This window comes from Anolis sagrei, chromosome 1, assembly GCF_037176765.1.
Source record: "Anolis sagrei isolate rAnoSag1 chromosome 1, rAnoSag1.mat, whole genome shotgun sequence".
Classification (NCBI taxonomy): domain Eukaryota; kingdom Metazoa; phylum Chordata; class Lepidosauria; order Squamata; family Dactyloidae; genus Anolis; species Anolis sagrei.
The window spans coordinates 206,112,526-206,128,805 of NC_090021.1; the positions used below are offsets into that span (position 1 = coordinate 206,112,526).

At 40.2% G+C, this 16,280-nt stretch overlaps 1 protein-coding gene across 1 annotated transcript in view; it reads right to left on the reverse strand.

The window, feature by feature from the left end:
• The window catches only part of KIF5C (kinesin family member 5C), a 101,320-nt gene that overhangs the window by 21,184 nt on the left and 63,856 nt on the right, over positions 1-16,280 (reverse strand). The window contains exons 12-15 of the mRNA XM_060776445.2: positions 14,111-14,286; positions 12,318-12,386; positions 5,789-5,995; positions 2,281-2,427 (exon numbers count right to left, since the gene is read on the reverse strand). Coding sequence (XP_060632428.1) covers positions 2,281-2,427; positions 5,789-5,995; positions 12,318-12,386; positions 14,111-14,286 — 599 coding nt within the window. The remainder of the gene's footprint in view (positions 1-2,280; positions 2,428-5,788; positions 5,996-12,317; positions 12,387-14,110; positions 14,287-16,280) is intronic.

Sequence of the window (16,280 nt, forward strand, 5' to 3'; positions counted from 1 at the left end):
TTATTACTTGGATTGAGAATCACAATTCTGTTAGACTTTATAAAAATATAGGGCAGATCAAAGGATAAAAGGAAAAGAAACAACATATGGTTGTGGGTTAGACAAACTAACCATGAGAGGTATTTATTTTCTTGAAGCCAATGGTAATAAAATACACGTTCCTACATAGCCAGAGTAGTAAGATCTTTTGACAGCTGAACAATGGATCATGAAAGTTTATCTTTTCAACCTTGGTAATAATCAAGAATCCAACCATATAGACCATCAGTTAAATTCCAAGTTGCAAAATTATCATTTAGAAGTATATATGTGTCTCCATGTTTACATTAGATACAGAAATCAGTTTGATTTGAAATGTTCCTCCCTTGTTCCTGATACCAAAACCCTGAATCTCCCTCCCAAGAGAGACATAACTTGGGCAACTCCATGCTCAGTATCAAATACCAAATTTTGATATTTTTATTCTGTCAGACATGTAAAGGTTCTAAAAAGCTCTGAATGTTTTTGCAAGTTTCTGGACTGCCAGAAATGGGAACTAAATTGCTACTTGACTGTGTACTTCACTGTGAGCATTATATATCAATCATTCATTACAGTCTAGATTACATTCTAGTGGATTGCCCTGTTCAGTTTTGTGATGTTCAAAGACAAAACAAATGTATTGTGGTATTAGTTCCCATGGGCTGAAAGAGCACTTCAGATGCATCAAGTGTTTTCATTTGGCGTTTCCTCTTCCATTGCAAAATGTGTGACACATAAACTCCAATGCTCTCTGGATTTTTCATCTGAAAGTGGTCTCTGCTTGAAATAAGCATAAACTAGCTTTCAATGCTGTAAATCTGTCTTGGGTTCATTACGCTTCTAAGCTGCTTATCACAGCAGGAGCACAGACGTTGAAGAAAATGCAAAGAAAATATTGCATTAATCAAATTATGACTGTATTTTCAGTGCTGAAGGTAAGAAGGTTTGTTCTACCACTGGTAAGACTGGAAAAGGCTCAAAACCCATCTATGCTAAACTGCTACAGCCCAATACATCTTTGTTACGATTGAAGGAACTGTGCATAAATGTATATCTCAATCTTCTAATTACTAATATAGCATCTATGTATAGATAGACAATACCCTGGCTGAGAGTCTTTTGAGAGGGTCAAGCTATGAATCACACACAATTATTTTAATTCATACTGATGCAGACACCATTCAGAATCCACCTGCCATCCTTCTGGATTGATTTTGTCATTTGGGAGTTGTAGTTGCTGGGATTTATAGTTCACCTATAATCAAAGAGCATTCTGAACTCCACCAATGATGGATTTAAACCAAACTTGGCACACAGAACTCCCATGAGCAACAGAAAATACTGGAAGGGTTTGGTGAGCATTGACCTTGAATTTTGGAGTTGTAGTTCACCTACATCCAGAAAGCACTGTGAACTCAGTGATGGATCTGGAACAAACTTGGCACAAATACTCAATATACCTGAATGTGAACACTGGTGGAGTTTGGGGAAAATAGACCTTGACATTTGGGAGTTGTAGTTGCTGGGATTAATAGTTTACCTACAATCAAAGAGCATTCTGAACTCCACCAACGATGGAATGGAACCCATCTTGGCACACAGAACTCCCATGACCTGTTGGTCAGAAAATACTGGAAGAGTTTGGTGGGCATTGACCTTGAGCTTTGGGGTGTTAGTTCATCTAAATCCAGAGAGCAGGAGGAGGGTTTCTGGTGGGAGATTTTGCCATCTGCTTCCAAAAAGAAAGAGGACAGGTGGAGAGATCTTCAGCCTTCTCTACCAAAGGGGTTCCTAAGACCATCAGAAATATGTGTTTTCTGGTGATTTTTGGTGACCCCTCTGAAACCCCCCTCATGACCCCCTCTAGGGGTCCCAACCCTCAGGTTGAAAAACACTGCACTAGTGTATATACAGAAGGTTGCCTAGATGTTGAAGGGGCTGCTGTTCACCTGCTTTTCCTTTTCTTCCCCTCCTACCTTATTCGCCCCTTCCTTCCTTCTCCTTCCCTTTCTTTCCCTTTTTTTTCTCTTTTCCTCCTCCCTTCCCCTTCCCTTTCTCCAGCTCTGAGAGGGCATACCTCACAATGTCTTCCATGATAACATGGCTCTTTATGTGACGCCTTCCTTCCTTCCCCTCACACACGTCACCTTTCCCAGTGACCTCACAGAGGGACACTTCACCTGGCAATACCCTTTGCAGTACAGACAAATAGACATGCTTTGACTTTTATATACAGAGATTTTAAAATAGCCAACACACCGTTTTAACATCATTGGTACCAATAATTCCTCCAATCTCTCCCAGGTCCTTAAGCAATAAATTCAAAATTTCAGTAGCTCTCTTTTTCTGGTGATTACTGAGCTCCTGCAGTTGTCCCAGCTCTCTCTGCGTCGTGGTCAGGGCAGACTGCAAAAAACAATGCATGGGTTGCATTAACCACCAACTCCAACTTTGTCAAACAATAATCAGGAAATTTTTCACCTTTTTTTACAACAGCAGGGTTTTCAGTCATAATAATAATATTATAATAATAAAACTTTATTTCTAGACTGCCCTCTCTCCCTGGAAGGACTCAGAGCAGTTATTCCAGCATACATTAAAAGTTAAGTTCATCTGCCTGAACCCTCAAGGGTATGGACAGTCACAACCAATCCTATAAAGCAGCCCATGTTTATCACCAAATTTCGTTCATTTCATTCAATACATACAATAATTCATATATGAACCTTTATACTGATAAGTTGTGATTTTGCTCTTTGTTTGTTTTGTTGCAGTTGTCGCTAATAGATTCATTCCCTTTTGTCCCTCTCAATGTGCAGATCTCTTTCTCACATCTCTTCTGCAGACTGGAAATAGACTGCGCATAAAAGCTATACCCATTGTGTCTGTATTTTATTAGATATGGCATCTGATTTTATACTTTCAGTGCCCTCCTGTAGGAGTTGTTCCTAGCACCAATATTCCCAGTTTTTCCCGTTGCCAGGCTCAAGCTTTGGAGGTGCTTATTTTGGAATCCCTGCAGGCGATTTTAAATTTGTACTTCCCTGAAGAAGGCCATTAAGAATTTCTAGGCTGAAATGTGTTAGGCTATTTTTAAGAATAAAGCTATTTTTTTAACACTCTGACACATTGATTCTTTTCTATGTCCCTTCCATTGGGTGTTACTATCCTCATGGCTTTTTTGCACTATTACTAAAATGAAAACTCTTCAATAATAATAATAATAATAATAATAATAAGAAGAAGAAGAAGAAGAAGAAGATTTAAAGATCAAACTGCAAAGACTCTGGAACAAGCCAGTAAAGATGGTCCCAGTGTTGAATGGTGATTGCACACTGAGTGCAGTGACTAAAGACCTTGGCCTGCATTTAAATACAATCGGCGCTGACAAAATGACCATCTGTCAGCTGCAAAAGGCCACCCTATTCGGATCTGCACGTATTATTCGCCAATACATCACACAGTCCTAGACATTTGGGAAGTGTACAACATGTGATCCAATACAATTGCCAGCATAGTGATCTTGTTTGCTGTGTACTAATGTTGTTGTATTTCAAATAATAATAATAATAGTTTTATTTATATCCCATCACCATCTCCCAAAAGAGACTTGGGGTGGCTTATAAAGCATGTGCTAGTGCAGCAGAATAGACAGAATACAGTAAAATACTAAAACAATGACAGTATCAATTACCACAAAACAAATATACATATAACAGCATATAAAAACCAAAACAATTGCTACTTTTAGATGACTGAACCAGTTTTTCTGCCTCTCAGTTTTGTATTGCTGTGATGTTTCAGTGTCATACTTTTTTTATTCTACTGTCAGATTTATCTGTATGTATACTGAAAATCTGGCTTACGTATTTTAAAATAAACAACTAAACTTGGAACACAGGTGTAGAGATATGTTTATTATAAAGTGTTATTTATAATGTGTTTAAACTGTATTTATGTATTCCATTTGTTGCCAGGGCCTAGCTGAGAGAGATAGGTTGCCATGGTGACAAGGCCGAAGAGGAGGTGGGCGGAGCTTAAGGAGAAAAAGGTTTGAAAGTGGCAGTTAAGCTTCAGTCAGGAGGAAGAGACCCTGAGGAGAAGAGCAGAGCCAGTTGAGGGCTCTGGGGAAATAGCAGAGTCAGGAAAGGACTCTGGGAAAAGTAGTTTAGTCAGGAGGAAGAGACCCTGAGAAGAGGGCAGAGTCAGTTAGGGCTCTGTGGTGGAAAGCTTTATAGATTCAGTTAGTTCTTAGCATTTGTGAATATTTCTTCAGCAAGGTAGCTGAAGGGAAACCTCGTTAGATTGCTTGAGTAAAAAGAATCTAACAGAGAGGGTTTTAGGATCGCCAGAAGTGGAAGACTGGGGATCAGTGGTTTGATCCGGTATAGGACAAACAGTGTGAATATTCACAATAAGGAACACTGAAATAATAATAAAGCACTTCACTGTAGAAGGAGTTTATAAGAATTGTAACATCTAAAGCCTGAATGTATCACAGCCAAGCCATATTGTAACCAACAAGCATGTGCCAAGTTCAACATCTCAATATTGCAACAATTACGCTTTGTTAATAATAAACTTGTTCTCTTTGTTATTTTAAACCTGCCTCCTCCATTGATTTTATGTTCGGTGCATTCCACTCTACCAAAGTTACCTCACAACGCAAATAGGAGTAAATAGAGACTTTAAGACCAGCGTCTTTACATTTTATTGGTGGCAGTTTAATTTAATGGCAGTCTAGGGACTTCCTTATATTTTTGATAATCCCATTTGGTGGGATAAAGACTTCTTCACTTTTATTGGAGACAAGCGGTGGCATTAACGCTTCCTCACAACAGGTATTTTCATTTCTTTTTAGTTTATATTATTATGAGATGCGCTAGATGTGGTGTGTTCAGGAATGCAGAATTGCTGGAGAAGAAACTATTGAAGACTATATTCATTTTCTACATATTTCCCACATTTCTAAACAATTCTTTATTAGAAAGGGGGGAAATTACGCTGAATAAGAATAGAAAAATACATCCGTTCTTTTTATAGAATATCAGTATGAAACCAGAATACAAACAACCATAGTTCAAAGAACAAAAAAAAATGCTTGAACTAAAATGTCAGGGAAAATAAAAAGGTCTTCGCCAAGTGCCAGAAAGACCACAATGGCAAGGGCATTTGCTAACAAGCATGAAGATACATGGATCAACTACTACTTAAATGTTACTGTAAGTCAAGCTTAATTAAATTCTTGTTAACCATTTTTTTAGCAAAGAAAAAAATCCTTCCCTATTCTTTTCCCTTGTGTTTCCCTCTATCTCTGTGATACACTCTCCATAGGCACAAAAACAAGTCCTATTCCCCAGTGGAACACACAGAATACTTCCTTCTCATATCAGATCTGGAAGAACATACTTAAACATGTAAGATATAGGAAGAGATGCACAATTTCAAGATTCAATTCAAGGACAGGAAGGCCAAAGCAAAATGCTAACTTCCATATTCTAATGCTGCAAAAAAGTGTAGCGATTTACCTCCAGCGCATAGCAGCTTGCTAAAACATCCATTTCAATCACCCCAATTGCTCTGAATGTAAAAAAGGACTCCTTCCATTTAGTTCTGTGTTTACCCATTAGCCCAGAGATAAGCAGGCATATCAATGCATGCATGCATTCACACACACAAATATTCACACTAGAAAGAGAGAGAGAGAGAGAGAGAGAGAGAGAGAGAGAGACAAAAAGAGAGATCAAGATGATTAAATTGTCCCTACTGTTTTCTGGGCAAGTTCCTCTGCCAGCTGTTCATTAGATCTCAACTTGTCCTCCACTTCTTGTGACTTCTGGTCATAATTAACTGCCAATTCCTCCAGAGCCTGAAGGACTTCTTTCACTTCTTCTTTAGCAGCTTCATTCTCAATCTGAAGACGGGTGAGTTCCTCTTGGATCTTCTCATAATCCCTTCTTGTGGAGGCCAAGAGCTGCAAAGAGAAGGACACATGACAGTACCATAATGCCTGGATTAGTAGACAAACCGAGGTGAAATAACCAAAAGTATTTAAAATGGCACCAGCAGGTGACAAATGATATGCAGATTGAGTATCCCTTATGCAGAATGCTTCTGACCAGAAGTGTTTTTGGATTATTTTTTCAAATTTTTGAATACTGGTATTTGCATATAAGCACATGATAAGATGGAGTCAAATTTAAGCATGAAAATAATTTATGTCTCATATACACTTTATACACATAGGATGAAGGTAATTTATACAGTGTTTTTAATACTTTGGTACATGAAAACACTCCAGCAAAGGATCACCGCCTTGTCGGGGCGCTGGAGCTTGAGCACCTCAATGATGTCATGAGCGAAACCGTGAAGGGCCACCCAAGACGGGACGGTTGTGGCAGAGAGGTCAGACCAAGCGTGATCCCTGGGGAAGGCAATGGCAAACCACTCCAGTATCCTTGCCAAGAAAACTAAATGGACCAGTACAACCAGAGATATGTCGGTATGCCATTGGAAGATGGGACTCCCAGGTCGGAAGATGGCCAAAATGCTACTGGGGAGGAGCAGAGGATAAGTTCAACTAGCCCCAGATGTGATGACGCAGCTAGCTCAAAGCCGAAAGGAAGGCTAGCGGCCGACGGTACTGGAGGCGAACGACGAATCCGATGCTCTAAAGATCAACACACCATAGGAACCTGGAATGTAAGATCTATGAGCCAGGGCAAATTGGATGTTGTTATTGGTGAGATGTCAAGACTAAAGATAGACATTCTGGGGGTCAGCGAACTGAAATGGACTGGAATGGGCCACTTCACATCAGATGACCACCAGATCTACTACTGCGGACAAGAGGAACATCGAAGAAATGGAGTAGCCTTCATAATTAATAAGAAATTCGCTAAAGCGGTGCTTGGATACAACCCAAAAAATGACAGAATGATCTCAATTCGAGTGCAAGGAAAGCCTTTCAACATCACAGTGATCCAAATATACGCCCCAACCACAGCTGCTGAAGAAGCAGAAGTAGATCAGTTCTATGAGGATCTGCAGGACCTACTGGATAATACACCAAAAAGAGACATTATTTTCATTACAGGAGACTGGAATGCCAAGGTGGGAAGTCAAATGACAACTGGGATCACAGGCAAGCATGGTCTGGGAGAACAAAATGAAGCGGGACGCAGGCTGATAGAATTCTGCCAGGAAAACTCGCTGTGTATAACGAATACTCTCTTCCAACAACCTAAAAGACGGCTTTATACATGGACCTCACCAGATGGTCAACACCGAAATCAGATTGACTACATCCTTTGCAGCCAAAGGTGGCGGACATCCATCCAGTCGGTGAAAACAAGACCTGGGGCTGACTGTAGCTCAGATCACGAACTTCTTATTGCCCAATTTAGAATAAAACTAAAGAGATCAGGGAAAATACACAGACCAGTTAGATATGATCTCACTAACATTCCTAGCGAATATACAGTGGAAGTGAAGAACAGATTTGAAGGACTAGATTTAGTAAACAGAGTCCCAGAAGAACTATGGACAGAAGTCCGCGACATTGTTCAGGAGGTGGCAACAAAGTACGTCCCAAAGAAAAAGAAAACCAAGAAGGCAAAATGGTTGTCTGCTGAGACACTGGAAGTAGCCCAAGAAAGGAGGAAAGCAAAAGGAAACAGGGATAAGGGGAGATATGCCCAGTTAAATGCGCAATTCCAGAGGTTAGCCAGAAGAGAGAAGGAACTATTTTTAAACAAGCAATGCATGGAAGTGGAAGAAGACAACAGAATAGGAAGGACAAGAGACCTCTTCCAGAAAATTAGAAACATTGGAGGTAAATTTCAGGCAAAAATTGGTATGATAAGAAACAAAGATGGCAGGGACCTAACAGAAGCTGAAGAGATCAAGAGAAGGTGGCGAGACTATACAGAAGATCTGTATAGGAAGGATAACAATATCGAGGATAGCTTTGACGGTGTGGTGAATGAATTAGAACCAGACATCCTGAGGAGTGAGGTTGAATGGGCCTTAAGAAGCATTGCTAACAACAAGGCAGCAGGAGATGATGGGATCCCAGCTGAACTGTTTAAAATCTTAAAAGATGATGCTGTCAAGGTGATGCATGCCATTTGCCAGCAAATATGGAAAACACAAGAATGGCCATCAGACTGGAAAAAATCAACTTATATCCCCATACCAAAAAAGGGAAATGCGAAAGATTGCTCAAACTTCCGTACAGTGGCCCTTATTTCTCATGCCAGTAAGGTAATGCTCAAGATCCTGCAAGGAAGACTCCAGCAATACATGGAGAGAGAGTTGCCAGATGTTCAAGCTGGGTTTAGAAAAGGCAGAGGAACGAGAGACCAGATTGCCAAATTCCGCTGGATAATGGAGAAAGGCAGGGAGTTTCAGAAAAACATCTACTTCTGTTTCATTGACTATTCTAAAGCCTTTGACTGTGTGGATCATAATAAATTGTGGCAAGTTCTTGGTGGGATGGGCATCCCAAGCCACCTTGTCTCTCTCCTGAGGAATCTGTACAAGGACCAAGTCGCAACAGTCAGAACTGACCACGGAACAACAGACTGGTTCAAGATTGGGAAAGGCGTACGGCAAGGCTGCATCCTCTCACCCAACCTTTTTAACTTGTATGCAGAACACATCATGCGATGTGCGGGGCTGGATGAATGCAAAGCTGGGGTGAAAATTGCTGGAAGAAACATTAACAACCTCAGATATGCAGATGACACCACTCTGATGGCCGAAAGCGAGGAGGAGCTGAGGAGCCTTCTAATCAAGGTGAAAGAAGAAAGCGCAAAAGCCGGGTTGCAGCTAAACGTCAAAAAAACCAAGATTATGGCAACAAGAATGATTGACAACTGGAAAATAGAGGGAGAAACCGTGGAGGCCGTGACAGACTTTGTATTTCTAGGTGCAAAGATTACTGCAGATGCAGACTGTAGCCAGGAAATCAGAAGACGCTTACTTCTTGGGAGGAGAGCAATGTCCAGTCTCGATAAAATAGTGAAGAGTAGAGACATCAGACTGGCAACAAAGATCCGCCTAGTCAAAGCCATGGTATTCCCTGTAGTAACCTACGGATGTGAAAGCTGGACCTTAGGGAAGGCTGAGCGAAGGAAGATAGATGCTTTTGAGCTGTGGTGTTGGAGGAAAGTGCTGAGAGTGCCTTGGACTGCGAGAAGATCCAACCAGTCCATCCTCCAGGAAATAAAGCCCGACTGCTCACTGGAGGGAAAGATACTAGAGACAAAGTTGAAGTACTTTGGCCACATCATGAGGAGACAGGAAAGCCTAGAGAAGACAATTATGCTGGGGAAAGTGGAAGGCAAAAGGAAGAGGGGCCGACCAAGGGCAAGATGGATGGATGGCATCCTTGAAGTGACTGGACTGACCTTGAGGGAGCTGGGGGTGGTAACGGCCGACAGGGAGCTCTGGCGTAGGCTGGTCCATGAGGTCACGAAGAGTCGGAGACGACTGAACGAATGAACAACAACAACATGAAAACAAGTATTTGTACAATGAAACATCAGAAAAAGGTGTCACTATCTCAGCAATCTATGTGGACACTTTTGGAGCATTTCAGATTAGAGATAAGGGATGCTTAACTCGCACAGCAATGTTGAAATAGGTTTGAGGAGCATGGATAGATGTTATTTTCAGTGAAGTAGTAAAAGGGGAAAGAAGTACAAAAAGGACTATTAGTTTCCCCTCATAAAAGGTCTTCTAAACCTGATTCTTTGCAGCATCTAACAAAAGAAAACATAATTGGCTAACCTACAAGAAACTGTAGTTGAAGCCTTAGAAGAGGAATGCTAACATAGTTCTTAATAAAAAGCCCAACAAACATGCAAACAAGTGAAAGAGAAAATATACATTGCATGTATATACTCTAATCAGCATTACAGCAAACCAAGTCAAATTCAATCTATTTAGTTTAGCAACAGGTTTACACAATAGCAGCAACTATTTTTCAGCACTTCACTCTGCATTCAAAGCATTTGGTCTGAATTATGAACCTTTCCTGCTAAATTTGCATTTTCTTCCCCATGTCTAAAATAATAAGAGAAGAGTTTATAATAATTCACCTTAGCACATAATCCCCTAAGTGTATATCAAACCATACATAGGGTTGTTGTAGGTTTTTGGGCTGCATAGCCATGTTCTAGAAGCATTCTCTCCTGATGTTTCACCTGCATCTATGGCAGGCATCCTCAGAGGTTGTGAGGTCTGCCATAGATGCAGACGAAACATCAGGAGAGAATGTTTCTCGAACATTGCCATAGAGCCCGAAAAACCTACAATAACCCAGTGATTCCGGCCGTGAAAGAATTCAATAATACATTAACCATACATACTGTGTGAATTTGGGAAAAACATAGCAATAAAATACCAGTCATAATTTCAAAAGTGCTTTGGACCTGCTCTTTATATACTCAGCCAAAAACTAAAATTCTAGGGTGTATTTTGACTCATCTACAATTGAATGCTGTTTCAGAAAAGGTTTTGTACCTTATGGTTGACACTAAGTCTGTGGTTACTTAAAAGGTGTCTTTTATTTTGCCCTGACAATACTGAAAATCCGGGCAAGATTAATTACTGATATTGCAGTACACTGCTGGGGATGCTATTGTGTGGCTGCTTATATTTAAAGCTTTCTTCTTTAAATCTACAATAACATTGAATTTTACTTGGTTTCTAACTATGCAAGAGCTAGTTTATGTAGTATTTTAATGTTGCATTGCTTGGCATTTTATAATTTTATAATTGGGTTTATATGAATTTACTTTTTTTTCATGTCAGGAGCGACTTGAGAAACTGCAAGTCGCTTCTGGTGTGAGAGAATTGGCCATGTGCAAGGATATTGCCCACAGGACGCCTGGATGTTTCTGATGTTTTACTATCCTTGTGAGAAGTTTCTCCCATGTCCCCACATGGGGAGCTGGATCTGCCAGAGCTCCCTGGATTCAAACCTCTGACCTCTGCTTCAGTCCTATCAGCACAAAGGTTTAACTCATTGTGCTACCAAGGGGCTCCTTGCATTTACTTGTTTGTTCTGTATGTGAAAGTCCCATGGTCTACTAAGCACTGAATAAAACTGAATCGAATTGAATTGATACAGAAGCAGTTAATGGCAAATGAACCTGAGAGTTATTATAATAGCCTGTTTCTTTTCTTAACACTTATGTTAGCAAAATCTCTTCTGGCTTAATCAGCCAGGAATAAGTGTTCTGGCTAATTAAGAAAGACCATAGTTAAGGCAGGCACACTGTATCTGAGGTGGAACACAAACAAGTGTAGAAAGTGCCATGGAAGACAACAAACAGGGGGGAAAGCCTGCCTAAAAGGTGTGTGTGTGTGTATTGCACTCAATTCCAAATCACACTGTTTGCTTCTAAACATCACTTGCAAAGGATTTAGAAATATAATCTTCAATCATCCCAGAAGTCTTTTTGAGGAAAGAATTGAAGAGTAGTAGCTGTGTGCATCAACGTCTCCCCTCCTGAACTATGAGGCCGGCTAGTTTTGTTAGCCAACATGCCAATTCCTGTCCACCTGTTCTCTTCCTAGGCTGGCAACTCAAGTACTGCAGTTGGTCTCTCTTAGGATGCTGGACTTATCCATGTGGATTTACTTGCTAAGCACTGTTTTCAACTAAGCAGTATTGTATTCGCATGAACATTTTTTAAAAGTCAAGGGAGAAGTTCCAGAGGTTATTTTGTGGTAAGAAGGCATTCTGTACCTGCTTGTCACTAGACACAGTAAGTGCAGTGAAACAGGAGTATGCTCTTCCTTTTTTGCAAAGTAAACCATAATCTATATAGCCCAGAAAATTCACAGCAACTCACTAAACTATTACCCAGCAATATCATTACGTTTAAAGCAAAGCCAGGGTAGCTACTCCCTGTAGTAGCAGCACTATAACTATTAAAATTCTGATTGATTTTGTTTGGCCAACATATCAAGGTAAACCAACCTGATCTACATATTCCAGGCCAAAACGGTCCATTTCTGTATTGACATATCCAACTTTTGCAATTCCATTTTCAGCTACAACAACCTATCCAAATGCATACAATCTCCATATTTTAAATATTTTTGTAAACAAAAAGATACATTAAAGCATTGTTGTCTAAAAATAATCTGGAAATAATCTGGAAAATAATCTGAAACACACTGAAAATTGGTCAACCCATGCATCTGTACAACTACAAATAGGACCATTCACCAAAATGAACGCCATTACAATTGTCTTCATTATTTGCACTCCTACTTACCTCATCTTGATCCAACATCTGTTGCTTTAGTTTCTCAGCCAACTGACTCTGTTGATTGATTTCATCATCCTGTAATAGAAAAAGGAAGTTTCACTTTATATTTCTGCTATATTTTCACTTGAAACAAATATAAATGACAGGTGACATATTTTCTAGCTGATTTTAATTGTTGCACAAAGAAGATGTCTAGGAACAATTCAGTTGTGAGAACATGAACTTGCAGTCTCCAGGCGTATAGCCCAATGCTTCTCAAACTATTTGGTGTGTGTGTGTGTGGGGGGGGCAATGTTTTTTTCCCCCTTGTGCCAGGGAACAGCACTATATTTGTGCCAATTGGCTACAGCTATTTATTTATTTCCTGGAAGCTTGCCAGGGAGTAACAGTCAATGGATCACAGACTAGCACTGCTTGAGGGACCACCACTCTGAATAGCATGGTAGATAGTCCACACACTATTTTATAACTACAGTGAGCACTAAGCTCCAGATCAACATCATAATCTGTATTTCTTATGCAAACTGTCTAGCTACTACTGTCTAGGTAACATAAAACATGAATAATCTTCCCTATTTTTAATGTAAAACAAAGCAGAAACTTTGTTTAAAGAAGAAAGCCAAGTGAAAGCCTGTGTTTATATTACTTAAATCCCTTCTTGTCCCTGAAAGAAGAGGTTGTTTACTACGTTAAAGTACATGTGCCTGTTATTTGTTCAGTACTGAAAAGTATTCAATTATATAACAGCAGTGAAGAACATGTTACTTGCCTGTAACTGTGGTTATCTGAGTGGTCATCTGTGCCCTCACACAAATGGGTCTCACGTCTGTACAGACCCACACGTGTTCCAGAGGTAAACAGCTTTTGGCAGGAACCCTGACCCTTTCAGGCACAAATATGAATAGTACCAAGAGCTGTTCCCTCTCAGTTCTGCTATCTGTGGATAGTAAGCCAGACCTGCAGAAAGAGAGGGGGGGAGGGTTGTGTGAGGGCACTGATGACCACTCGGAGAACCACAGTTACAGATAGACAATCTGTTCTTCTTCTTCATGTTCTCCACGCCTCACACAAATGGATGATTAGGTAGACTACCATGGAGGCAAATCAGTTGAGGACCAATGACAGCACTGGCCTTCCAAGGAATGTATCAACCTAAGCTCTACTGTTGCACTGGAAAAAGATTTAAGACCAAATCCCAGTACAAGCAGTCCCCAAGTTACAAACAACCGACTTACAAAAAACGCATAGTTAAGAATGGGGGTGACCCTGGGAGTGGACATCAGTCAGCAGTCTTGCTGCCACAGGAAACATATTTTAAAAAAACTACAAGACCATCAAACAAAACGTGGGGTTGGTAAGGGGGGAAATGCTAACAGGTACCCCTTTTTTGTACAAAGAGAAACAATGAAGCGAATAACAATTAATGGGGGGGGTGGGAGCTAATCAATACTAGAAGCTCTGTAGATGTAAAGACAAAGATGGACAAAAGGGAACACGATGGGAAATAGTAATTATATTTGCACCTGAATGGGGTGAGGTTCCCACCAAAAGCTACTAATCTCTGGAACATTCTGTGTGTGAATCTGCACAGGTGCAAGACTCATTTGTGTCAGGCACAGAGACCACAAAGAAAAACCCAAAGCTCATCAGGTTTTAAAATACAGATTTCAAATCATCTACTGTTTGAGGAATGGGGTGATTTTGCTGATTGTGACAATATTATTTGTACACAAGACTGCATCAATATCTGACATCAATATCTGACAAAGAATAATTCAAAGGAAATTGTTTATAGATACCTTATCATCCAATTGTCTGTAGAGACTGGTGATCTCTTCCTCAAATTTCCGCTTTTCCTCCACTGAAATACTGGCAACAACAGGCATAATGTTATCGATGATGGGCGTGTTGTCACATGGCTCCAAGTTCTTTTGGTCCTTAGCACTGATCTGCTCATCCTCAGGCACAGCCTCTCCTGCAGATATATGACATCTCAATAGAATCAGCCTTATAATTGGGAGTTCACTGAGCAAATTTCCAAAGACATTTTGAGAGCTTAGTCTACAGGAATTATCTTTATAGGTTACCATATCTCAAAATGACATGAAATCAGATGTAAATTCAGTTCACCATAAGGATCGCAGTTAAGTTGTCAGAATTATTTACTGTTGGGACATAAAAGATGTTTTGGAAATTGTCCCTTATCAACCATGAATTCACAACACATACGATTATTGTATTGTAAAATTCTGACACTATACAAATATTTTTCATCAAATATGCTGCCACCAGGGAAATGTCATTGTGCTAATAAAGAATGATCCCATGCACCATTGTGACCTGAGTCTCCAGAGGTGACAGTGGAAAATACATTGCGCAGGAACTTGCTAAAAGAAGCTGATTGCTACACACAATTCAGGAAGGATGAAAAGACGGTAATTAGAAAGGAATGGATTACTTTATTTTATTTTACATTTATTCAAAATAAATAAAAGAACAAAGACAATCAGTAAAATGTAATGTGTGATAATAACTACCAGGGAAACTAAATTGACAGGAGGATATCTTTGTCTCCTAAAACTTAATGTTTGAACTCTGATACTTAATCACATGTACAAAATATAACTATAACAACTCATCATTTAATGTTTGCTCTGATAATGAGCATCATTAATCTTTATGATCACTAACTCCCTTACCAGACTTAGCAACAAAATAGAAAGTAATTTTAAACTGACTTGCAATTATCTACTGCTAGCCGTCCCCTGCCACACATTGCTGTGGCCCAGTCTGTGTATATGTGTTTTGTGTGTGCATATCCAACCAGTCCATCCTCCAGGAAATAAAGCCCGATTGCTCACTGGAGGGAAAGATACTAGAGACAAAGTTGAAGTACTTTGGCCACATCATGAGGAGACAGGAGAGCCTAGAGAAGACAATTATGCTGGGGAAAGTGGAAGGCAAAAGGAAGAGGGGCCGACCAAGGGCAAGATGGATGGATGGCATCCTTGAAGTGACTGGACTGACCTTGAGGGAGCTGGGGGTGGTAACAGCCGACAGGGAGCTCTGGCGTGGGCTGGTCCATGGGGTCACGAAGAGTCGGAGACGACTGAACGAATGAACAACAACAACAACAACATGTGTGTGTATATATTTGTGTATGTCTGCATATATGTGTGTTTGTATGTATATATATGTGTGTGTGTGTGTAGTTTTGCGCATGCGTTGTAATGCAATTTTTGTTTTTTGGCTTTTTAAGTCTCTTCTGCTGTGTTTTTCAGTGTTTTTATGAGTGATGGTTACTCGCTGGCCTGATAGGTGTATTGTGTCCAAATTTGGTATCAATTCATCCAGTGGTTTTTGAGTTATATTAATCCCACAAATGAACATTACATTTTTATTTATATAGATGAAATGCATTTGCTATGATTTTTTTCACAGTTCTCCCCCCCCCCCAAAAAAAACACCCCTTTCCACAAACCCTTATACAGAAGTTCAAAATGAAAGTGTTCATGTGTGCTTATGTTGTATATTGCTATATGGCAGGGGGTTGGAATGAATGCCCTTGTGGCCCCTTCCAAGCCCAAGCATCTATGATTCTATAAAAAGGTAATGGTTTCCCCTTGACATTAAGTCTAATCATGTCCGACTCTGGGGGGTGGTGCTCATCTCCATTTCTAAGCCGAAGAGCCGGAGTTGTCCGCAGATGCCTACATGTGGCCGGCATGACTTCTTGGAGCACCATTACCTTCCCGCAAAAGAGGTACCTATTGATCTACTCGTATTTGCATGTTTTCAAACTGCTAGGTTGGCAGAAGCTGAGCCTAACAGCAGGAGCTCATCCCACTCTCCGGATTCGAATCGCCAGCCTTTCAATCAGCAAATTCAGCAGTTCAACAGTTTAATTTGCTGCACCATCAGGGGCTCCATAATTCTATAAATAACTTAATTCTACAAAATTCCAATTTA